General features: G+C 47.0%; 1 protein-coding gene across 1 annotated transcript in view; it reads right to left on the bottom strand.

Moving 5' to 3' along the window:
- Positions 1-11,626: 11,626 nt before the first annotated feature.
- CUL4A (cullin 4A) overlaps positions 11,627-24,634 on the bottom strand; it is a 45,038-nt gene continuing 32,030 nt past the window's right edge. Inside the window, exons 16-20 of the mRNA XM_068526378.1 lie at positions 19,336-19,449; positions 16,931-17,036; positions 16,634-16,806; positions 13,872-14,024; positions 11,627-12,869 (exon numbers count right to left, since the gene is read on the bottom strand). Of these exons, the coding sequence (XP_068382479.1) occupies positions 12,774-12,869; positions 13,872-14,024; positions 16,634-16,806; positions 16,931-17,036; positions 19,336-19,449 (642 nt within the window). The 3' untranslated portion in view covers positions 11,627-12,773. The remainder of the gene's footprint in view (positions 12,870-13,871; positions 14,025-16,633; positions 16,807-16,930; positions 17,037-19,335; positions 19,450-24,634) is intronic.

Genomic DNA, 24,634 nt, shown 5'->3' with positions numbered 1-24,634 from the left:
GCCTCGCTGCTCCTGTGTCTCTGCTCCGATACCTGCCACACTCACAGCACTCCTGACGCCAGACGGCTGTCCTGCAAGTGAACTCAGTCCCGACACTACCCGAGGTCCCCAGGTCAAGGGCTCAGTCCCACCCTTCAGATGCCAGTCAATCACCAGTGGCAGGTCCCCAGGTTACCCACAACCTCTGTCCGACTAGTTACAAACCGGTTGTCCCTGCCCCCGACTCGGCCTCCGTTAACTTGCTGGAAGGGCTCACAGAACTCGGGGGGAGCACTCCTCAGGTTTACTGGTTTATCCCGTAGGAAAGGACATGGTTCAGGACACAGATGAACAGCCGGGTGAAGAGGCACAGGGGGCGAGGTCCAGAAGGGTCCCAAGCGCAGGAGATTCTGTCCCCGTGGAGTTGGGGTGCCACCTTCCTGGCACGTAGGTGTGTTCCCCGACCTGGAAGCTCTCTGAACCCCACGCTGTTGGGATTTTACGGAGGTTTCATCACAGAGGCATGAGTGATGGTTAACTCAATCTCCAGCCCTCTTTCCTTCCCGAGGATGGGGTGGGGCTGGAAGCTCCGAGCTTCTAATCATGGCGTGGTCTTTGTGGTGACCAGGAGCCATCCAGAAGCCCACCTAGAGTCGCCTCATGAGAACAAAGGACGCTCCTATCACCCAGGAAACTCCAAGGGGTTTAGGGACTGTGTGTCAGGAACAGGGTCAGAGACCTAGTATTAGAACAGAAGATGCTCCCAGTGGTCTTGTCAGGACGTTCCAAGGGTTTCAGGAACCTTGTGCCAGGAACCGGGGGCTGAGACCAATATGTATATTTTCTATTATCTCACAAATACTATGCTAAATATTTTGAGGATAAATTATTTCCGTTGATGATTTTTCTTTGAGATTCATTTCCCCTGTAGATTAAATTGAGTAGGTAAGAAGCAATGGTGTTTAATACACACCTGCCAGTGTACGCGCCCAGCGACCATAAAAGGGCTTGAGGGGTCATCCTTCCCTTTGCCCTTCCTCACGGGCTGAGTAGTGTGCTCGTGCTTCTGTTTCACTCAAGTTGCCCGTCGTTCTTGCTTTGCGCAAGAGCTCCCCTCGGAAGGGACCACTGTTTGCAGACGTTGGAGTCCCCAGCCCTGGACCTGGGGGACGCGGGTGCCACCGCGCTGCCTGGCGTGGGGCCCCGCCCTGTGAGCCTAGGGGGCCCCTGGCGCTCCATAGGCACAACTCACAGACGTGGGCCTGCACCACACTCCCGGGGACCGTGACTTCTCACTTCTCTTTTCCCGTTCTCTTGCCCACTTAGCTCAAAAATACTTACTTTTAGTCCAGTAATGAAACAAAAGGCAAGGGAATCATGGCTGGTAAGTGTAAGACTAGTATTAATGAATAACATGTCAGAAAAATAGAAAACAGTGTGCTTTCAAGTGACATATATGCTAATAAGTGGGGAAAGAAGTCAGACTCCCATCATGTAATATTTTTAAAAAATCAGCCTCTCCTTCAGGTTGCTCACACCTTTTTCGCTACTAAACGTAAGGCCATTGAGAACATCTTTTATACACGTCCCATGCACCTCTCGGAGAACTTCCTTTTGTTAGTTTCCTCGAAATTCTTCAACCACAGTAGGCTTCCTTTTAGAAGGTTACAAAAAAGGGATCCTCATAAAAAAGAACCAAAACTTTTGCATTCTTAGAAAGCAGATTAAATCCAGTAGTTCCAAGTCACCTGCAGCACGAGAACTTGTGTGACTTCAGTCACGTGGAGTTTCCGGTTGCAATCCCCTGGACGCCGCCTGTGACCCTGGTCTGAGGTGGTGTGACTCGGGCCTGAGCTTGTTTGAGAAATGAGATGCGGCCAGCAAGGCCTCTTCCTAGTCGTGGGCGACACAGGACAGGAACTGAAGTGCACATGAAGCTGCTTCCACGTTTGTAACTCATGATTGTAACATACAGCGGTTCTGTGTGGCCAGCGAACCCACAAGTCTGCGGCCATATGGCTGGGAAGGCTGACAGCAAGAGGGGGCGTGACCGCAGAGCTCCAGAGGGAGCTTCCGTTCCAGACAGATGAAGGCTGGAGTATTAATCAGTTAATCTGGGCGTTGTCTGTTCTTAACTACAAAAGAAAAGTTTAGGACCAAGATAGAAACATTAAGAAAGGTCACAATGACCACGATTCCAACTGAAAAAAAAGCCTAAGACCAGTCTCCTCTTGCCTTTTCATTTCTCCAGGTAGAGCCAGGTAAAGGTGTCCCATTCATTTTCTTTTTTTCTTGTAACTTTTACCTGGTCAAATCAACTTTTTAAAGGTTAGTTTATATAAAATACACATACCATTTTAGGTGTACAGTTTGATGAATTTTGACAAGTGTAGTGTGAGAGGAAAATCAAAATGGCACCAGTATTGCCGAGAGAGCCTCTAAATGGACCGCTGAGGAAGTGGGGTTTGTACGCATCTCAGTCTGGATGGAATCGGAGCTCTGACCACTTAGTGTCTTGATGCAGGCGTCCGGAACATCTGCACAACGTTCCAGAAACTCAAGACACTTATCGGACCCCTGGCCTACATAACTTGTGACAGCCTATCCCTTACGGACAAGTATCTCCTTTCTTGTGTCAGAGTCAATCATAATTCTTGCCGGACTTTAACAACCTCACGGGGCCTTCCCTGGCGGCCCAGTGGGTGAGACTCCGCGCTCCCGGTGCAGGGGTCACGGGTTTGATCCCTGGCCGGGGAGCTGGACCCTGCATGCAGGCTGCAACTAAGAGTCCGCAGGCTGCAACGAAGATCCGGCACAGCCTAAATAAATAACAAATATTTTAAAAAATGGTTAGGATGGTAAATTAACAAACAAAAACAAGCTCATGGCGTTCGCCTTTGTAAACCCCTGACTCTTTCTCTTCTATTGAACACTCTTTTAGCTTTACCCAAATCTGTGTTTCCCAAGTTGAAATTCTTAAAGATCCCAAGTAAGTTCTTTTCTTATATGCAGCCTTCTGCGTTTTCTTAGTCAACAGCAAACACCCATGAAACCGCCACCCCAATCAAGATAGAAAACATTTTCTTCAATCCCAAAGGGCCCCTCGTGCCCCTTTGTGGTTCTCCCCCATCCCTAACCCCAGGCAGCCACGGATCTGCTTTCTGTCACTACAGGTTAGTTTTTCATGTTACAGAATTTCATATAGATGGAGTGGCATGGTATATACTTTTTTGTATCTGGATTCATCCATGCCGTGAGAACCACTAGTTCATGCCTCTTCATTGCTGATAGCAGCTTATTCCAGTATGGATCTACCACACCTGTTTACCCATTCACCTGTTGAAGGACTTTTGGTTATTTCCAGTATTTTGGTGGTTACAAATAAAGCTGCTATAAATACTCAACACCAAATCGTTGTGTGGACAGATGCTTTCATTTCTCTTGGGTAAACACCTAGGAGTGGGATGGCTGGGTCATATGGTAGGTGTATGTTTAGCTTTAAAAAGAAACTGTCAAACGCTTTTCCAAAGTGGTTGTACCATTGTAAGTTCCCCCCAACAGTAGCTCCACATCCTGGCCAATACTTGGTATCATTAGTCTTTTAAATTTAAAAAATTACGGTAGCTGTCTAATGGTATCTCATTGTGACTGTAATTTGCATTTTCTTGATGACTGTTGAGGTCGAAGATCTTTTCCTGTGCCTAATAATTCACATATCTGCTTTGGGTAAGTGTTCAAACTTTGTCCTATTTTTAAAAATGGGTGACTAGTTTTCCTGTTATTGAATTCTAAGTGTTTTTATATATTTTGGATACAGATACTCTGATGTATTGTAAATATTTTCCGCCATTATGTGGCTTGCCTTTTTATTTCTTAATAGTACCTTTTAAAAAGCAAGCTTTAAATTTAATGAAAATCCCGTTTATTGGTATTTTTTATGCTTCATACTTTTTCTAGCCTAAGAAATCTTTGCATATCCCAACACCATAAAGATTTTTCTCCTGTGGTTTTGTTTTTTTTCTTTTTTTCTAGAAGGTATATGGTTTTAGCTTCTACAATTAGGCCTATGATCAAATTAAATTTAAATTTTGCAGATGGTGTGAGATAAGAGTCAATGTTCATTCCTCCCCCCGCCCCAGTATGGATAGCTATTTGATGAAAAGACTTTTCTTAACCTATTAAATTACCTTGGCATCTTTGTCAAAAGTAAGTTGGCCCCAAATAAGTGGATATATTGCGATGCTCTCTGTTCCATTCAGTTGATGTACATGTCCATCATTTCACCAATACCATCATGTATCCATTACTGTAGCCTTATAGTAAGTCTTGAAATTAGCTAAAGTTCTCCAACTGTTCTTGTAAAAACTGCTTCGGCTTTTTGAATTTCCATAGGCATTTTAGACTCAGCTAATCATTTTTCTATAAAGTAAAAAGCCTGCTGGAATTTTGGTGGGCATTGGAGAAAACTGACGTCTTAACAATATTGGGTCTTGGGACTTCCCTGGGGGTCCAGTGGTAAAGAATCCAATGCAGGGGATGCGGGTTCGATCCCTGGTCAGGGAACTAAGATCCCCCATACTGCAGGGCAACTAAGCCCGTGTGCCACAACTACTGAGCTCACGTACCTAAACGAGAAAGCCCGTGTGCTCTGGAGCCCACGCACCTCTACTAGAGAGAGAAAAACCCACACGCCACAACTAGGGAGAAGCCCGCATGCCGCAATGAAAGATCCCTCGTGCCTCAATGAAGATCCCGCGTGCTGCAACTAAGACCCGATGCAGCCCCCAAAAATAAAAGAAAATAAAACAAACAAAAATAAACAACAAACCCCCCCCCAATATTGCATCTTGCAATGACATGCTGTTGTTCTCCATTTATTTTGGTGTTCTTTAAATTTTTTTCAGCAATGCTTGATAGTTTTCTGTGTTCATCTTTTTGTATAGTTTGTAGTTTATCCCCAGGTATTTCACACATTTCTGGATACTATTTCAAATGGAATTGTACTTTAAAATTTTATTTTCCAATTGTTTGTTGCTAGAATGTAGAAATACAGTTGATCTTTGTTTAGTGACCTTGCATCTTCGGACCATGCTAAACTGGCTTATTAGTTCTAGCATTTTTTGTAGATCTTTTCATATGTTCTACCTATATGATCATGTCATGTGTAAATAAAGACTATTTTACTTCTTCACTCCTATCTATATGCCTTTCACTTCTTTTTCTTGTTTTACTGCAGTGGCTAGGATCTTCAACACAATATTGAATAAAGGTTGCCTTGTCTCAGCCTTAGGGGGAAAGCTTTCAGTCTGTTACTCTTAAGCATAATGTTAGCTTAAATCTTATGTAAATGTCCTTTCTCATGTTATGGAAGTTCCCTTCTATTCCCAGTTTTCTGAGAGTTGTTTTTAAAATCTACGAGTGTTGGGACTCCCCTGGTGGTCCAGTGGTTAAGACTCCATGCTCCCAATGCAGGGCCTGGGTTCAATCCCTGGTCAGGAAACTAGATCCTGCATGCTGCAAATAAAGATCCCACACGTGGCAATGAAGATCCCTCGTGCCGCAACTAAGACCCAGAGCAGCCAAATAAATAAATATTAAAAAAAAAAATAAAATCAACGAGTGTTGAATTTCATCAAAATCTTCTTAATCTATTGAGATGATTACATTTTTATTTCTTTTCTTTTTTAGATTTTCAAATGTTAAACCAACCTTGCATTCTTGAAGAAAACTTCACTTGGTTTTGGTATATTATTGATTCTATATATTGCTGTATTCAAATTGCTAATATTTGGTTAAGGGATATTGGTCGGTGTTGTCTTGTGATATTTTTGTCTGATTTTTTAATCAGGGTAATGCTGGACTCATAATTTTAGTTGTGAACTATTCCCTCCTCTGTTTCTGAAAGACGGTGTAAGGTTTTTATTTTCTGTTTCTTCTTGTGTCCATTTTGATAATTTGCAAATTTTGTGGAATTTGACCATGTGATCTAAGTTATAGAATTTATTGGCATAAACTGATTCATAATATTCTCTGTAGGATCTGTTGTCATGTCCTTTCATTCCTAATATTGATAATTTTTGTTTCTTCTTTTTGAAATTAGTCTAGATAAAGGTTTATCGATTTTGTTGGTCTTCTCAAAGAACCAGCTTTTGGTTTCATTGATTTCTCTATTTGTCCATTTTCTATTTCTTTGATTTCTACTTTTACCTTTATTATTTCCTTCCGCCTATTATACTCTGGATTTAAATTGCTCTTCTTTTTCTAGCTTTTTAAGGCTTAGATCATTATATTTAAAACTTTCATCTTTTTTAACGTAAGCATCTGAAGCCATAAATATCCCTCCAAGCACTTCTTTAGCTGTTATCTTACACATTTTTGATATGTTGTTTTCCTATTCATTCAATTCAAAATATTTTCTAATTTTTCTTGTGATTTTTCTTTGACTCATAGGTTATTTATTTAAAAGTGTGTTATTTATGTTATCTATTTATATTAGAATTATTGGATTATTTATTTAGAAGTGTATTGCTTAATTTCCAAACATTTAGTCATTTACCAATTATCTTTCTGTTATATTTCTACTTTAATTGCATTGTGATCTAGGGCATATTCTGTATAGTTTCAGCCCTTTAAAGTGCAGTGAGACTTGTTTTATGACACATCATATGCTTACCTCGGTGAGAGTCCCCACGAACTGGGAAGAGTGTTGTTGAGTGTGCTATTCTGTAACTATCAACGAGGTCAGGTCGGCTGATAACGTTTCACGTCCTTCCTGTTCTTCTGTCTACTTGTCAGCCACTGAGAGCGCTGAGATCTCCGACCACAATTATGGGTTTGTCTGCTGCCTCTGTTGCTCTTTTCAGCTGTCAGTTTTTGCTTCATTTACTTGGAAGCTCTGTTACTACAGGTCTGTGCATTTAGGGTTGGCTCTGATGAGCACCTCTTTTATCTTTATGAAATGCCCTCTACCTCTGCAAATACTCCTTGTCCTGAAGTCTACTAGATGCTAATATAGCCACACAGCTTTCTGTGTGTGTGATTTCCTATGATTAGTTTTCATGCTAAAGCTTTTTTCATCTTTTACTTTAAACCCGTCTGTGTCTTTACGTGTAAAATGACTTTCTTGTAGATGACGTATACCTACCTGGGTCTTAATTTTCTATCCAGTCTGAAGGTCTTTGCCTTTTAGTTGGAGTGTTTCGATCATTTTATTTCTGTTCTTTATTCCCGTTCCCCCACTTTCCTGCCCCACTTTGGGCAGATTTAAGATTTATACCGAATCAGAACAGGCCCCCGTTTGTCATATGTGCTGGCCTGTGGCACCGTCTTAAGTACCTTCGTATTAACTCAGAACCACCCCACCGCTAAGGAGTATTATCTTCTTTTAAAAGATAAGAAAACCAAGGTTGAGAGAGTGTAATTTTCTTAAGGGCACCCAGATGGCGACAGAGCCAGGTTTTGACCCCTGGACCACCTGACCGAGAAGCTCCAGCCCTAACCCTTTCTGTCTGCCAGCCCAGGGGCCTCCAAGGTGTGAGAAGCTGACAGCACGTCTGCTCTAAGATGCAGCGCCGTCTCCGTTTACAGAGCAGTTGACCTTGATTCTTAAGTGGGGACCCGTAAAAACCTTCTCAGCTTTTCATGTCGCTGCTTCACATTGATCTACATCTGTACCTCCCATTATATGCTGTCCTCCTGTCTTTGTAAGAACACACACATGCACACACACACACACACAAATCACATGCACCCCAGCAACCAAGAGAATGTGGGGCATCCTGTGCTGGGGACCGGTGGGCAGAGAACCCCCGACCCCCGATCCTGGAGGGGATCTGAGAAGCCACAGCTCGTGGCTGGTGTGAGAGGACTAAGGATGGTTTTTACGTAACGTTGTTTGAAAGGGATAGAGAACACCTAACAGTGACTCTACGCGGCTCACAAAGCAGGAGCTGTTTACCGTCTGGTTCTTTACAGAAAAGGTTTACAACCCTGCCCTAGACGTGCAGAAAGAGAAAAGAACTTCAAAAATTTGAATTAGTGCCCTCAGAACTTCAAGAACATACTGTAGCCATAAAAACAAAACAAAGGAACAATCTCCTATTAAAATTGGGGGTAATCAGGAAACAGGAAGTGACAGCCTGATCTAGAGGCCGCTGCACGGGGTAAGAACTGACCAGAAACAGAAGTGGAAAGTTTACGGCGGGGCAGGGATGGGCGGGGGCTGTGGGTTTCCATTCAAGATCGTCTGGGTCTATTTTCTTCACAAAATTCCTCTTGAAGAAAGTGAGAGCGGGACGATCAGAGAGGAAGATGCCCTGAGGAGGTGAGTGGAGAAAGGACGGAAGGGAGTCGCTAGTCTCCTGAGGAGGGAGTTTCACTGGGTCCTGTCAGAACAAAGGAAAATGGGCCCCATGTCACAATCTTGTGAAATACGAAAACCTGGGACTAGATTTCAAAAATTCTGTGGGAAAAAAAAAACAAAAAAAAAACAGGTTAGTTACACAACGGCAGCCAACTTCAGAGCTGGAAATCAGAGGCTGGGAAGCGAGTCCTTCCGAGTTCTGGGCCAGGACGTGAACCTAGAACTTCATTTATTTATTTATTTATTTATTTGGCTGAGTCGGGTCTTAGTTGTGGCATGCGGGATCTTTCACTGTGGCGCGCCAGCTCGGTAGTTGTGGCGCGAGGGCTTTGTTGCCCCGCGTGGCTTGCGGGATCTTAGTTCCCCGACCAGGGATCGAACCCGCGGTCCCCTGCATCGGAAGGCGGATTCTTTACCACTGGACCGCCAGGGAAGTCCCGAACCTAGAACTTCACATGCAGCCAAACTACTAACACGAAGGCAAAATAAGTCAGACAAGCAAGGATTCAGAACATTTTCCTCCCATGCCTTTCTGCTGAGGAAGTCATGTAAGGATCACTTTAGTAAAAACGAATCAGGAAAATAAGTAAAAGGAAGGCTGGGGTCTGGGGAGGAGGGGACGCCAGCCTCGTGGCCGGTTGGAAGGCATCAGGTTCTGAGGAAAAGGTCTTTGAGAAGAAATTGGATTCGTGCAGAGTTTAATAAGAAAATTGCAGATCGTGGTGATAAGACAAAGGTTTGTGGGGGTTTTTTTGTCAACAATAGCATTAAAAATTGCTATATTTTTATTTAAAATTTTTATTTTAAAATGTCCAGGGAAGACAAAAAGCTGGACCAGAGTCCAAATATAAAGCAAGTTAAAATATGACATGAACTTTGAGCATTTGATGGTGTTTGGAAGAAGAGAGCTTATTCGTCTCTGTGCTCAGACTCTGAGCTGCCCGGGTACAGAATCACACTTCACTCCGGGGTTCCAGGGTGAGTTAACAGATGATCGTAAATGCCTTTCGTGAGTTTGCAACGTTTAGACAAAACATGCAAAGTTTAATATGTATAAATACATAAACATGGTACGACAAGAGCTGTCAGAAACTGGAAGGGGGAGGAATCGTGGGGAAGAATACGGGCCTTCATTTTCTCATGTTCATACTAGATACTCTTGAGAAACAGTTGAGCCAAGTAAATGGAGGTTGGAAGGTGTGACTTACTATAAAGGAACTGAAGGGGACACAACTGACCAGATGAGGAGGAGGGGCGAGGGGCGCTGGGGTTCCTCTGGGTGGGCTGACCCACGCCCTCCATGGTAGGGGCAGGATGCTATGGGTGTGGTATGTGGGGCCATTTTGTTTTTCTTAACAATTTGGATGAATTTTATTTACACACTTTTTGTTTTGACAACAATTCAAGCAGTACAAAGTATGCAGTGAACAATTCCCCTTGGCCCTGGAAGTCCATCGTGAGGGGACGGCTGTGTGCTGTCGTGCACCTGTGCGCACGCACACACGTACACACATGCGCGTGCACAGGGGCGGTGCGCTGCCCCCTCCCGGGGCCACACCTCTCCCTCCCATGCGACATCCGCGCCATCAGCGTCTGGATCTCACTCTGGGGAAGGCTTGGGGGACCCAGCGTCACGCACGTCTGGACGGACACCACCTAAGTCCTGTCCAAGGACGTTCAGGCTTTTTTCTGTGCGTGCTGTTCCGGTGCCAGGCCTCCCTCCCCACGAGCGGCAGGACATCGAAAGGGATGTGGACTTCGGTGGGTCACGGGTTCGGGCATTTTCGAACAATGTGCTTGTAAGTTCAGCCGCGAGACCACCGCTCCAGGCTGCAACCGAGGGGCACGTCCTGAGGGCCCGCGGGTCTGAGCCCGAGCACAGGCGCCCGGTCCCCCCAGCCCTTTCTGCTGACCCCTCGACCCTCTGTCTCTTGATGGGCAGGCTCCGCTTCCAGGCCAGAGCTGGACCAGGGCCGACCTCATCAGAGGGTGCCCCCACCCCAGGGAGGGAACGGGGCACAAGGTGTTGGGCAGCAGAGCTCCTGCCCGCCCGACACCTGTCACCCGACACGTCTCCCCGGGGCCCGAGGCAGGGGGCTTGGCCACCCTCGGCATCACGGTCACTCAGTGCCTCTCCTCCTGACCCATCGGGTCCGTCCTCCAGCTCTGGTCCTACCTCAGCCCCTCCCGCCCCCCCAGACCAGCCCCAGCCCCAGCGAGCGCCCGTCCCGACCCACCCCCTCCTGGGCCAGGGACCACGGCGGCGCCCCCCAGCTGCTCTGGGCTCAGACTCACTGAGAGCACAGCCACGGCTGGCTGGCTGGCAGCTCTGTGCACACGAAAATGCTCAGCACTGCCTTATTCTGACCCCCAAATTTGCCAGTTTTCATTTAAAAACTTCCCCCCTCCCCCGATTTTTAAGAATGTCATTTATCTGTCTTTTAAAAAAGGGATCTTAATTCATTAGACTTTTTTCCACTCCAAAAAAGATGCATCTCACGTTTTTTTCTTCTATTTACAGTTTCATTTCTTGGACCCTTGGTGACGGTGCCTGTCCCCAGCCCCGCCCCACTGCAGCCCCGCGGGCGTGGTTTCCACACGGACCGCTCTGCCCCCGTCGTCGCCCTGCGTCAGGAGACGTCTGAAACAACGCTCGGCTCCTCTTGCCTGTTTCTTTCCTGCTGTTACTGTAGAGTCACCGTGTCTGTGTTTTAAAGGGGACGTCTGACACCATCCCGCGCTGCCCGGACCTCCTGCCTGAAGCTCAGGGCTTCCCCGTGTAAGTCATCAAAGCATCTCACCTTCTTCCTTCCAATTTAGTAGCTTTTTGCCTACGTGTCTTTTCCTTTTCAATCATTCCTCGACTGCCTGTTTCCCACGTTGACCTTTAACCGTAATGAGACGTGACGTGACCCTGAAGGAAGCGCACAGGCGAAACACAGTGAGGTCGGGGCGGGGGGCCGGGGGCTGCGGCCCACCCCGCCCTGCTGTCTGCGCGCTACAAGGGCAAGGAGGAATGTGTCATTTGCACACCACAGCTTCATTAATGTAATTTTAAGGCCAATTAAACTGATTTTATTCAGGGTAAGTCTACATTAAATTACAATGTCAACAATCAAGAGATAATGAACTTAAAGTCTAAGAAGTAGAATCTATCTGGTCTCTTATCGACCACCTGTTACTGAACTCACAAATGAAAATTTACAAATATAGAAATAAGGATGATACTTAAAGAGTGAGGATTCTCCTATGGAAACCCATAAGATGTCATATTTTAAACACACGTTTCAAAAAGGGAGAATCTTTTAATAATTTAGCACAAAAATCAAATTATATAAACTTGGTATATTCCAGAAAATATTGCTTTCAACAGTTACACCATGATCAAAATCCCTTTGGTAGCTTTTAATCAGAACGAAGCACGCTGTCCTGTAGAATATAAAGCACTCGTAAATGTTCTCAGGAAAGCGTCTTTGTTTAGTTACCACACGGACGTCACCGTCCGCTGCTCAGCCTCAGCTGCGCACACACAACGCGAAAGCAGGCGCCGCCGAGCGCACCCCTGCCCACAATGTCAAGTCTCCTCCGAAACGTTCACAGGGGTTACCGCAGAGGACAGCCACCCTGCCCAGGGCCGTGAAAACAAAACCAAACTTTATTGTCGCAATCGTACAAACACTGCAATTAGAAAAAATCAAACAGCAGTTCCCCAATGCAGAGAACGGGGCTGCTAGACTCAATCTTAGAACAGCAAACACACACACACTGCCCCCCTCGAACCCTCCAACAGAAAATCCACAAGGGACGCAGTGGAAGTAAAGTGAAGGCGCTGATGGGCTCGCGGCATCACACACGTCGGACGTGGCGTCCTCTTGGTGCATCGGAGGTCTCGCCAAGGAGCCCCATCCTGAAAACCAGTCCTCAGAGGCTAACACTTGTTGAAAGACCTGGAACAGATGCTACTATCCAGGCTGCATAATCGACCAGCCAGCTTTAACACTGACTGTTTCTCCCTAATATTCACCAGTAAGGGTTCTTGTTTTGGGTCTAAGAGCTTGTGTCCCTGCAGCTACAGAAGGGCAGCACAGAGGGTCTCACACACACACACCGAACATCAGCTTCTGCCACGAGAACACCGCTTACAGAGGAGCCTCTTTTAAGAAACCAGTATCTGCTTGTCCGACCTCAGAGTCACTCTGCAGAGCCACGGAACCATCCAGACGCCTAAAGAACAGGAGGAGGAACTGGAGGGAAGGTACACAAGCCATCTGCAAACCCTTGAGCCTGTGAAGGAGGATCCAAGGACCCCCCCTTTCCTGCTAGGCCCGAAGCAGCCACGCTGCTAAGTCCCAGAAGGTCCTGGAGACAGCACAGAAGTGTTTCTGCCCTAAAGATACATTCTAGTGTCTCATGGGAGGAGCCGCCACGAGCCTCAGGCCACGTAGCGGTACTGGTTGGGACTGTCCTGGTCTCTCTCCATGTAGTCTCTGTCTATGAGAGATTCGATTCTCTTTTTCAAATCTCCAGGCTGGAAAAGAAGAACAAAAGCCCCAATTACAGTGGCGTTAAATTTACAACCATAGGGGAATGTAAGATACCACGCTCGAAGCACGGGATTACAGTTATGTGCGTATGCCACATATCAACACACCCATCTACAAAGAAGTGTTTATAATCAGAAGCCAATTATAAAACGCTAAAACAAAACTCCCTGCTTCCAAAGACAATGTTAACGTCGCATCGTGAGCAAAGGGCTTCCTTCCGTGTGGCAGGCCTCCGAGCAGGGCTGCCCACTGGGGGTGTGAGGCCGTGAACGGTGAGCACGGCACCGAGGTCGCTGCGCACCACAGCCCGGCGGCCCCTGCCTGGGGCGTGTCCTTCCTTTGTGAGGACGATGCCCCCGATGCCGCCTGCCATCACCGTGTGCTCCGGGTGGGCAGTGCCCGTGGGGAGGGGACGCACCGGGCACGTCTGCGCGGTCGCCTGCGAGCCCGAGCGGACCCTCCACCCCAAGTGATGGGCCGATACCAGCACCTGTCAGAGCAGAGCTGGCGCTTCCGCAGCCTCTGTTGAACCGCTGGGCCCCTCCTGTGCAGGGGCAGGGACTCCGGCCCCGCGGGGTGCAGAGCATGGCGGGGCACAGGACTCCCTGGGGACAGCAGGGCCTGCTGGCCCGTCCAGTGTCCGTCCACTCCCCGGTCCGCCTGGGCTGGACGACACGGCCTCAGAGAACTTCTGCCCAGGAGCACAGGCGGTCCTGGGACGCCTGCCGGAAGGCTTTAGGGCAGACGTCCTCGGGCAGAGGCAACGTGACAACAGCGGGAGGAGAGAGAGCCGGGCCCCAGCGTCCCTGCCGCGGTGACCGGGGGTCAGGCGGAGCCCCACTCTCACACACACACGGAGATTTCTGTAGTGTGTGACCAGCTATAACGGAGGACAGACGGTCCGATGCTAAAGGTCGTGAGACTCGTATGCGCTTTGCCAAGGGTGTACCCAGTGCTGCGACTTAATCAAGCTGACACCCACTCACCTTGACGGGAAACTTCAGCTGATTATACAATTCGGAAACAAGCAGGTTGTGGCCCAGCGTCTTTCTCATCTTCATTATCCTGACGATGGCGGCGTCGATCTGGTACTGCCGGTCCTGGAACACGCGCTCTGTGGTGCTGACCTGCTCTTCAACCTGCACAGGAGAAGCCGGATGCCAGAGTGTATTTCAGTGCTAATTATCTCCGACTGTGGAGTCTGGTGAGAACCTTCTGTTGAAAGAAAGGCCACACTGCAGGTGGATTGTGTTCTGTGCTGCAGTTTTGTTCTAGTAGAACCGTTTAACTTCAGGACCAAAATAAGTCAATTTATAGGAATAGGTACATTAATTAAAAGACTTTGGGTGCTCGCTATGAAATAGATCAACAGAACTTGTAGAACAGAAATGAGAAACTTCCCCATAGTATGTGAATCTGATTATAATAAAGGTGACAGTTCCAATAGGTTATCAGAGAATCAACTCACTTTTTAAAGTAGGGAGGGTGGTTACAATGTTTTCTGATACTAAAATAATTTCTACACTGCTCAGAGAAAGATTTAAATGTATAAACTACTAGAAAAATAGAGGTAAATGTTTTTTAAAATTTGGGTTAGAGGAAGGTCTTTCTTAGGATGACCCCCAAGTCAGAAACTGTGGAAGAAAAGACTCTACTTCCCACTATAGTCATGTGGGAAACGCTCTCAGAACGACAAAATCATGTGCACAAAAGACAAAGGTTAATCTCCTCAATATAAACAGGATACCCACAAGTCAGAGGTGGAATATTACAATAAATGTACCAGTGACTCGAATTCAAGCGATGAATTAAAAAGAGAAAAACGCAAATGGTAACCCACGAGAGAGCAGGACCAACAGCCATGAAGGCTTACAGGCGCTTGGCCGAGAGTCTTAAGCAAGCGTTCTCACTGCGATCTCACACCCTGAGATGGTGTTGCACTTACTTTAAGAGATGAAGACCTGAGGACTAGAAAAGGTTACCTGCTTCGTACGAGCTCCTAAGTGGCAAAACGATGCTCAGAGGGACCACGGGAAGTCACACTAACATGGCAGTGAGCTACTTCCGTGCCTGAGAACGGGGTGGGCAACGGCAGGGGCGGAGGTCAGGACCCCCGTGAGCCAGAGACTGGAAACTGGCTGAGGGGTCAAATCAACAAAGTTCACGTTCTCTGACCCAGCGATTCCAGGGCAAGGAGTTTATACTCAAGAAACAACCCAGCCAGGGAAACAGGAGTGTTTTGTACAGGATGGTTAGCATAACCCTATTTCCAGGAATGGAAACATCCTGACTGCCTTTCAGCAAGGGCACTGCCAGGCCCTGCAGATGGGCCCCACGGATTCGAGCCACAGAACGGATGTTCGGTGGCAGAAGCTGATGTTCGGTGTGTGTGTGTGAGACCCTCTGCACCCTTAAAAACCAAGTCCTGACATGGAAAGAGGCCCAGGGTGAAGAAGAGGAACAGCTTACAAAATGGTGCATGTAAATGGCACGTGGAGCGATCCCATTAAGACAAGTTTACACATGTACATCAGAGAAAAAAGCTGCCTGCAAAAAAGCTGCAAACTCAAGTGGCAGGAGAGGTCACCTCTGGAGGAAAGAGGTGACAGACAGGCCCACTTGGGAATTGTAACTCCAGAATCTTACACCCTTTAGTCACTCTGGTATAAATTCCTAATAGTAAGAAAGCTGGAACACAGGCTATGTGCATTAAGCCTGTGACAGATATGTCGAATTACCCACTAAAAACGCTGTGCCAATCCAAACATCTCTTAAAAAATAAAAACATAAAAATTCCCGTTTTCTCATATTCTTGCCAACTCCAGATACTATCAAACTTCTAAACATTTCCCAAATTGATAGCCAAAAAACAGAATATTATTTTAATTTGAATTGAAAACATTACTGATGAGAGTGAATACCTTTCACGTATTTATTGGTCTATTTCTTTTGCACGATCTGAACACACTTCCCGACTGGGCAACACCGAGCTCCTCTGGGGAAGGGCAGCAGGCCTCAGTCCCGCTGCAGGTGTAGGAGCGTCTATGAGGCCACCTCAGACCTTCAGAGCTGCCCGTGCATCATCTGGACTACCTCCCTCCCCACAAGGCCCTGCCTCGCTCATCCACACGTACAAGGGGGCGGCTGACACCTGCTCTGTAGGTGGGCCCCAGGGTGAGCCTGCCCGCCTGGCCCGCACGCTGACCACAGCCCTGCGGTGCCAGGGCTTCTGCATCAGGAAGGCCCAAGGGCAGGTCCAGAACCTGCTCCGGACACGTGACACGCGAGAGCCTGATCAAAGCTACAGACGCTCCACCTGTACGTGGATCCCAGAGGCGCTGCCGGTGGGTCCACGACTCCCAGGACCCTCACCACTTCCACCCCAGGACCTGGTGGAGGCAAGGCTGAGAGAATGGCTGAGTGCTGTGCAGAAATCCAAGAGACACGTCACCAGGTTTTGGAAATGACGTGCTCTCCACGCTAACGGCATGCGGTCTAGGAAGATCTGATTTATCCACCACTTCTGTGAATAGGAACCATAACTGTTAAATGCATTTCTTTCTGATTTTTGCTCCTGTCATGAGTATAAAAGTAATGAAAGTTACGTTAAAGTAAGCACTCTCATAGACGTGACTATGTAATTAGACACTTCAGAATATGCTCTGGAACCCTACAGTCGAGACATTACTCTAAAGCCAGTGATTCCCTGGCGAATGCCGTGTAACAAGAAGAGAAAGTGGATACGTACGGTTTCCTTCATCTGAATTTGATTGATCTTGATCCGAAACAGCTTGTGCTTGAATTCTCCATTGAAGATGAACTTGTCTCCGTCTTCCACCTCCCTTCCTTTGGGGCTTTTGACCAGGACGCGCGCTTTCCCGCAGGCCAGGGACTGCAACGTCCTCCGCAGCTCGCCGTCCTCTGAGCGGGAGAATGCGCGCAGGTCAGGACCCCGAGCAGCCACGACCTCGGGGGCGACCCACAGAGCCCGCGTCTCCATCTCCTCTTCCCCAGAAGCCGCCCGCTGCTGAGGAGGCGTGCCTACCTATCCCAGTGGCCATCTTTATGTCCTCAAAGCTGAATCCGTCCCCTTCGTTGAACATGAGAAGCACCAGCGTCTGGAACAGCGACACCTGGAACTCCTTCTTTCCCTTAAAGAGAAGGACAGCTCACGTGGGAAGCTGTGTTTGCACACTCCGCAGACCTTTTTAAGAGGCTAATCTTTGCTCTCAAACTTCGTGTGTGCGGGGAATGGTAAGAAGTTACTAATTAAACACCAAATAAGAAGAAATTAAGTTACTAGTTATACAAGAATAAAATGACTCAGGATTGCACTTAATTCTTCTCTTGAAACACTCTGGACAGAGCACGAGAAAGCACGGTGACGAGGCCTGGATGGAGGGGAAGCTGGCAGGAGGCGCGGCCGATCCCGCATGGAGAGAACAAGGACCACCGGGAACAGGCACGCACGCCACACCTCGCTCGACTGCAGGTCTGGGGGTCTGTCGGCTCCCTTTCCAAGCACCTGCTCCTTCCGTGCCCCTGTCCCATGTCGGTGACTCAGTATTTCAAACCCTCCACCAGAAAAGGATTAGGACTTGCTGAAGGCTCACATGACAGCATTTTCTTGGCAATGAAGTATTTTTAAATTAAGGTATATAATGGCTTCTCAGACGTAGCGCTGTCGCACACTCAAAGCCAAGTGACCTGCCTTATCGCGATACTCCCTCCACTGCGGCAGCTGACATGGGCCCCACCTCCTATCACCCAGCCCCTGCCACGGACACTCGCCACGTGGTCACTGTGGGGAGGGGCACCCCGTGCAAGCACTTGCTCTGGGCCCAGCCGGGGGTGTGGACAGTAAGGGGACCGTGGGATTTAACTCTCACGACACCTTAAAGAACCGTATGTGGGGCTTCCCTGGTGGCGCAGTGGTTGAGAATCTGCCTGCCAATGCAGGGGACACGGGTTCGAGCCCTGGTCTGGGAAGATCCCACATGCCGCGGAGCAACTGGGCCCGTGAGCCACAACTACTGAGCCTGTGCGTCTGGAGCCTGTGTTCTGCAACAAGAGAGGCCGCGACAGTGAGAGGCCCGCGCACCGCGATGAAGAGTGGCCCCCAATTGCCGCAACTAGAGAAAGCCCTCGCACAGAAACGAAGACCCAACACAGCCAAAAATAAATAAATAATAAATAAATAAATTAAAAAAAAAAAAGAACCGTATGTGAGGACTTCCCTGGTGGCGCAGTGGTTAAGAGTCTGCCTGCCAATGCAGAGGACACAGGTTCGAGCCCTGGTCCGGGAAGATCCCACATGCCGCGGAGCAACTAACCCTGTGCGCCACAACTACTGAGCCTGCACTCTAGAGCCCGCAAGCCACAACTACTGAAACAATGAGCCACAACTACTGAAGCCCGCGCGCCTAGAGCCCGTGCTCCACAATAACAGAAGCCACCGCGATGAGAGGCCCGCGCACCGCAACGAAGAGTAGCCCCCGCTCGCTGCAACTAGAGAAAGCCCGCGTGCAGCAACGAAGACCCAACGCAGCCAAAAATGAAACAAATAAATCAATTTATTAAAAAAAAAAAGAAAAAAACAAGAACTATATGTAGTGTGTGTGGTTTTGTGTATATGACCCTGTACAATAACACACAATGAAATATGTACAGATAATTTATGTGTAATTGTATATATATGTATATATAATTTATATGAAAACGCATAGTTAACGTAGTACAATTGCAAAACAGTAATTCTGTAATTTTTTGGCTCAGTATACATAATTGAATTTTGTTTACAAAATGGAAGTTAAGTTCGAATATGGGCTGTTTTGTGACATGCTTCTTTCATTTATCAATACATTGTATGCATTTTCCCTTCCTAAATTATCACTTTTAATAACAGCACTGAAACGAATATTCTTATTCGTTAATCTGTGAGAATGTTTTATTAAGCTGAATTCCCAGAGTTGGAACTACTCGCAACAAAGCCCGTGGTCTCCGGTTCTGAGACGCAGCACCACACTGCCCTCTGCAGAGCTCACGGCTCCTTCCAGCAGTGGGCGAGGCTGCCGTTCTTTTCGTTTTAGCCTCTATCAGTTTCCTAGTCAAAGAGTGGCGCTTTATTGTTTTTAACCTGTAACCCTTCGACTGGCAGAGAAGTGGACACGTTCTCATGGATAGCGATGTTTCAGTCTCACTTTTATGAACTGCCTCTTCACAGCCTTAGCTCTATTTTTAATTAGGTAAATGCTTTTCTACTCTAATTAATTTTTATTGATTAGAATAGTAATCTTTCGACTGTTTCATTTTATTGACCTTTGAAAAGCCAATGTTGAGTTATATTGAATAACGGCTTCCTTTCTTTGCTACCAAAGTTCAATCACAATCAAAAAACATTCTATTAACATACTTAAGAAAAATAAAAAGTGGAGGAGACATAGGACTTACCTCTTTAAACTCTGCTTTCAACACGGCGTGACCCAGTGTAGTTTGCCACTGAAGCTTTCGACCGCTGTGCTTTCCAAGATAAAACGTCTTGAATACTTCCTGAAGTTTAATCATCTGTCAAGCCAAGAAAACACAAATTTAATTATGCTGAACACCTTTAACCTGAAGAACCACATACTGTGCAGTGTTCACGGCTGAATGAAAAGTCAGTTCTGTGTTTTGACAGCTGCCGCCACCTGCTCGGGCCCTGAGGCTGCCGCGATTTCAATGGTACTTTCGGGGAGGGCTCCTGACACTGTCCAGCCCCCGCTGGGTGTGCGGCCGGGACCTCCCTCCTGGGCCCCCGCAGGCTTCCTCGGCCCCTCCCGCAGCCTCTGCGCCCAGGAGCCCCCGCGGCTCTCATCAGGCTTCATCTGGTGAGACGACCCCTCTCAACAGCTTCCCTCTGCAGCCTCCCCCTGCCCCCGGGCGCCTGAGACCCTCAGCACGAGGATTCCTGTCTCCAACTGGCGACCACGCCTTCTGGGTCTTTTCGGGTTTGTCTTCTCGCCCTGGAGCCCCAGGGCCCGCACTCCACTCGGCCCTGGCAGTGTCACCAGCTGAGGCCCAGTTCCTAGGAGAGGACTCAGTTCTCCCCTGGGCCCGGCCCTCCCCACTTCATGGCGCGCACCTCCTCATCCCAGCCCTCTGCCAGGTCCGGAGCTGCTCCGCCAGCACTGTCACCATGTCACCAGCCCTCTGGACGGGGTGCTAAGGGAGCGGGACCTGGGCTGCCTCTGCGCTACTGCAAAGCAGGTGCCGAGGGATGAGGGCCTGGGCCCTCTGTCGGGAAGGCCTGCCAGGCTTGAGGCTGCCTGGCAACTCCTCTTCATGTTTCCAAACTCAGCTCCTAGTCACCCCATGGACCCATGACCCATCTTCAATACATCAAGTCCCAGGCATGATGTCACTGCATTTCTAAGTATTTCAGAACACAGCTAACAGACAAGGGCTCTTCTAGAAAACGGGTCTACTGTACCATCTCACACCTAAAAAAAAGTCAACAGTGTGATAAAGCTTCCAATGCAGACCTCTCCTAAAATTATTTCCTGGAGATTAACTCCCAGGAGTGGAAATAATAATAATGATTACAATAAGGTAGCAGCAGCTAACATGGGTGCTTACTAGCTAGTTACCGTTCTAGGCTCAACAAAGATCAAAGACCTAAATGTAAGAGTTAAAACTATAAAGCTCTTAGAAGAAAACATAGGCACAAATTTTCATGACCTTGGATTTGGCAATAGTTTTTTAGATATGACCAAAAGTACAAGTAACAACAGAAAAAAATAGATTAAGTGGACTTCATCAAAATTAAAAACTTTTATGCAGAGGACACTATCAAGAAAAAGACAACTCACAGAAGATATTTGCAAGTCACATGTCTGACAAGGATCTAATGTCTGGAACACAGAAAGAACTCTCACTACTTAACAGACAGAAAACACAATTAAAAAATGAGCAAAGGACTTGAATAGACAATTCTTCAAAGAAGGTCTACAAATAGCCAATAAGCACATGAAAAGATGCTCAACATCATCAGTCAACAGGCAAAAGTAAGTCTAACCAAAATGAGATACTGATTCATACCCACTAAGATGGCTGTCATAAAAAATGAAAAATAATAAATGTTGGTGAGGAGGTGTGGAAATTGGAACCCCTGTGAGTTGCTGATGGGAACATAAAATGGCGTAGGTGCTATGAAAAATGGTGGTAGTTCGTCAAAAAGTCGAACAATTATCACACGAGCCAGCGATTCTACTCCTAGGGACAGATCCCAAGAGGCCGACAACGGGTGATCAAACACGGCACGCTCATGTTCACAACAGCACCTTTCACGACAGTCAGAAGGCGGAAACAGCCCACATGCCCATCGATGGATGGATAAACGAATGTGGTCCATGTACCCGATGGAGCATTATTCAGCCTTAAATAGGCATGAAGATGCCACACGCGACCGCGTGGATGAACCCTGAGGACATGATGCTTAGTGAGAGAAGCCCAACCCAAAAGGCCACACAATGTACGATCTCATTTATAGCATTTATAGCAAACGTCCAGAACAAGCAGATCAGTGGTTGCCTAGGTCTGGGGCAGGGCGGGTGTGTGTGTGTGTGTGTGTGTGTGTGTGTGTGTGTAGTGGTGGGGGGATGGAGGGATGGGAGGGACTGCATACTGGGTCAGGGCTTCTGTTTGGGATGATGAAAAAGTTCTGAACTTTCCATAACTTAATGCCACTGAGCTGTACACAAAACTGTAGGTGTATTTTACCAAGTACGAGTATTTGGTTAGCCCCAAACACCTTTTGCTAGAAGACCAAGGCTCTCAAGAGTGCAGGGGTACGTGTTGAAGCACAGGAGCTAGAAGAGCCCCTGCAAGCCAAAGGAGGGGTAATCTCAACATCAAACAGGTAAGAATCCAGGAGTGCACACTGACAGAGACAGAGGAAAAATAAGTAAATTCGTGGGGCAGAGGGGAAGGCTCGTGCTTGGAAGAGGACGCCAACTTCTCAACAGAGAGAAACAGGAGGTGGGACGGGATCACTGCCCGTAAGGTGAGCATGGACCCGGGCAAGTGAGTCTGACGGGGATGAAGAGGTTCACATCGTCCTCGGATTCTCCCCGCAAGTCACCTGGTAACTACAAACCGGCTGCCACCTTAACCAGGTGAGCACAGGCATCGTCATCACCAGGGGCAAAGGAACAGCGTGCGGCCCTGGCCCAGGGACCGAGAAGCCTGTGGCAGGACCTGCACGGCCGGCGTCTAACCCACCAGCAAGCCGGGAGCCTGCGAGAGCCGCCTGCAGTTCCAAAAGGGCTGCGTCGTGAGGGCGAAGGACGGGGGTGCTGCCGCCCCCGCTGAAGGGGACTGCAGACACGGTCGCGGGCGACGTGGGGGCCTGGGCTGGGCCTGGCAACCAGAGAAAGCGCCACGCAGGACGCAGCTGGGACACTGACAAAATCGGAATATGGCGACGTGCAGGATGGGGGCGGCACATCCACGTCAACTCTCTGCACTTGACAGTGTCCTCCGGCTCTACTCCCAGGAAAGCCCCACTAACGTACTGTGGTTAAAGGACACAATGCAACCTACTCTCAAATGGACCAGGAAACAACGCACATTATGGGGAGTGTGATGGGCACACCTGGTGGCGCTAGGGAGCGGGGGAGGGTACTGGGAACTCTGAACCGTTCTTGCAAATTCCTCTAAGCCTGAATTGTTTGGGCTTTTTTTTTGAATTTTTGAATTTTATTTTATTTATTTTTATACAGCAGGTTCTTATTAGTTATCCATTTTATACATATCAGTGTATACATGTCAATCCCAATCTCCCAGTTCATCACACCCCCCCCAACCCCCCGCCACTTTCCCCTCTTGGTGTCCATACGTTTGTTCTCTACATCTGTGTCTACTTCTGCCCTGCAAACTGGTTCATCTGTACCATTTTTCTAGGTTCCACATATATGCGTTAACATATGATATTTGTTTTTCTCTTTCTGACTTACTTCACTCTGCATGACAGTCTCTACAGCCATCCACGTCTCTACGAATGACCCAATTTCGTTCCTTTTTATGGCTGAGTAATATTCCATTGTATACATGTACCGCATCTTCTTTATCCATTCGTCTGTCGATGGACATTCAGGTTGCTTCCACGCCATGGCTATTGTAAATAGTGCTGCAATGAACACTGGGGTGCATGTGTCTTTTTGAATTATGGTTTTCTCTGGGTATATGCCCAGTAGTGGGATTGCTGGCTCAAATGTTAGGTCTATTTTTATTTTTTTAAGGAAACTCCATACTGTTCTCCATAGTGACTGTATCGATTTACATTCCCACCAACAGTGCAAGAGGGTTCCCTTTTCTCCACACCCTCTCCAGCATTTGTTGTTTGTTGATTTTCTGATGATGCCCATTCTAACCGGTGTGAGGTGATACCTCATTGTAGTTTTGATTTGCATTTCTCTAATAATTAGTGATGGTGAGCAGCTTTTCATGTGCTTCTTGGCCATCTGTATGCCTTCTTTGGAGAAATGTCTATTTAGGTCTTCTGCCCATATTTTGATTGGGTTGTTTGTTTTTTTAATATTGAGCTGCATGAGCTGTTTATATATTTTGGAGATTAATCCTTTGTCCGTTGATTCGTTTGCAAATATTTTCTCCCATTCTGAGGGTTGTCTTTTCGTCTTGTTTGTAGTTTCCTTTGCTTTGCAAAAGCTTTTAAGTTTCATTAGGTCCCATTTGTTTATTTTTGTTTTTATTTCCATTACGCTAGGAGGTGGATCAAAAAAGATCTTGCTGTGATTTATGTCAAAGAGTGTTCTTCCTATGTTTTCTTGTAAGAGTTCTCTAGTGCCCGGTCTTACATTTAGGTCTCTAATCCATTTTGAGTTTACTTTTGTGTATGGTGTTAGGGAGTGTTCTAATTTCATTCTTTCACATGTAGCTGTCCACTTTTCCCAGCACCACTTATTGAAGAGACTGTCTTTTCTCCATTGTATATCCTTGCCTCCTTTTGTCATAGATTAGTTGACCACAGGTGCGTGGGTTTATCTCTGGGCTTTCTATCCTGTTCCATTGATCTGTATCTCTGTTCTTGTGCCAGCGCCATATTGTCTTGATTACTGTAACTTTGTAGTAGAGTCTGAAGTCAGGGAGTCTGATTCCTCCAGCTCCATTTTTTTCCCTCAAGACTGCTTTGGCTATTTGGGGTCTTTTGGGTCTCCATACAAATTTTAAGATTTTTTGTCCTAGTTCTATAAAAAAATGCCACTGGTAATTTGTTAGGGATTGCACTGAATCTGTAGATTGCTTTGGGTAGTACAGTCATTTTCACAATATTGATTCTTTCAATCCAAGAACATGGCATATCTCTCCATCTGTTTGTGTTGTCTTTGATTTCTTTCATCAGTGTCAGTTTTCTGAGTACAGGTCTTTTATCTCCTTAGGTAGGTTTATTCCTAGGTATTTTATTCTTTTTGTTGCAATGGTGAATGGGATTGTTTCCTTAATTTCTCTTTCTGATCTTTCATTGTTAGTGTATAGGAATGCAAGAGATTTCTGTGCATTAATTTTGTATCCTGCAACCTTACCAAATTCACTGATTAGCTCTAGTAGTTTTCTGGTGGCATCTTTAGGATTCTCTATGTATAGTATCACGTCATCTGCAAACAGTGACAGTTTTACTTCTTCTTTTCCAACTTGTATGCCTTTTCTTTTTCTTCTCTGATTGCCATGGCTACGACTTCCAAAAGTATGTTGA

Source organism: Eschrichtius robustus, chromosome 18 (assembly GCF_028021215.1).
Source record: "Eschrichtius robustus isolate mEscRob2 chromosome 18, mEscRob2.pri, whole genome shotgun sequence".
Classification (NCBI taxonomy): Eukaryota; Metazoa; Chordata; class Mammalia; order Artiodactyla; family Eschrichtiidae; genus Eschrichtius; species Eschrichtius robustus.
The sequence above is the reverse complement of the archived record's forward strand: the minus strand, read 5'-3'. Positions and strand labels throughout refer to the sequence as shown.